The sequence below is a fragment of the Eimeria mitis genome, genomic scaffold (genome assembly GCF_000499745.2).
Source record: "Eimeria mitis Houghton genomic scaffold, Emh_scaff2113, whole genome shotgun sequence".
In the NCBI taxonomy this organism is placed as follows: domain Eukaryota; phylum Apicomplexa; class Conoidasida; order Eucoccidiorida; family Eimeriidae; genus Eimeria; species Eimeria mitis.
Genome location: NW_013570438.1, coordinates 7683 through 8713, shown reverse-complemented (window position 1 = coordinate 8713; position 1031 = coordinate 7683). Strand labels below are relative to the sequence as shown.

Genomic DNA, 1031 nt, shown 5'->3' with positions numbered 1-1031 from the left:
TATGTATATACATATATATACATATATATTGTAATATTGTCCCCTCTTAGCTTGATCAACAAGATCCTCTATACAGCTGCAGCAGCAGCAGCAGCAGCAGCAGCAGCTGCTGCTGCTGCTGTTGCTGCTGCTGCTGCTGCAGCGGAGAGATTACAGCCCTCATTGGGGTGTACATACACCTCAGTTCATCGATGAAAATCCTGCTGCATATCAGCAGACAGTGTTCATAGGTGTTGCTGCTGCATTTTCTTTTGCTGTTGTTGTTGCTGCTGCTGCTGCTGCAGCTGTTGCTGTTGCTGCTGCTGCTGTTGCTGCTGCTGCTGCTGCTGTTGCTGTTGCCGCTTGAGAAATGCTTTCTCCTCCGGCTATTTGCAATGGCAGCAGTTGCAGCACTTGCTGCTGCTGCTGCTGCTGCTGCTGCTGCTGCTGCTCCATCTGCTCCAGCTGCAACTGCTGCTGCTGCTGCTGCTGCTGGTGCTGGTGTTTGTGTGTGTGTAAATGATTGATTTCTTCTGCGTTGGTTAGTCTATCTGTGTTGCTGCTGCATGCGGGAGCAGCAAAGGGAGAAGACAGCTGCAGCAGCTGCAGCACACCGAGATCCCGCTGCTGCTGCAGTTTGAATATAACAGACTCAGATAGCTGCAGCAGCTGCTTCGGTATATAATTTATATATTTCTCGGTGTAGTCGACGCCCCCCTCCATCAGCACCACGCCGTGACGCAGCAACACCACCTTCGAAAACAAAGACTGCATGCACACACACACAAACAGCAGCAGCAGCAGCAGCAGCAGCAGCAGCAGCAGCAACAGCAGCAGCAGCAGCAGCAGCAGTAGTTGTAGAAACGCAGAGAATGAATACGTGCAGCAAGATGCAGCAGCAGCAGAAACATATAGATAGCATACTTGCAGCACAAATGAAGCAGCAGCAGCAGAAGCAGCAGCAGCAGCAGCAGCAACAGCAGCAGCAGCAGCAGCAGCAATAAGAGTAACTGCAGAAGGAGCAGCAGCACCAGCATCACTTAAGATAAACA

The 1031-nt window shown here is 51.1% G+C and overlaps 1 protein-coding gene across 1 annotated transcript in view; it reads right to left on the bottom strand.

Annotated features, from left to right (window-relative positions):
• Positions 1–210: 210 nt before the first annotated feature.
• The window catches only part of EMH_0048830 (uncharacterized protein), a gene marked incomplete at both ends in the record, with an annotated part of 1661 nt that continues 840 nt past the window's right edge, over positions 211–1031 (bottom strand). Inside the window, one exon of the mRNA XM_013496452.1 lies at positions 211–747. Within this exon, the coding sequence (XP_013351906.1) occupies positions 211–747 (537 nt within the window). The remainder of the gene's footprint in view (positions 748–1031) is intronic.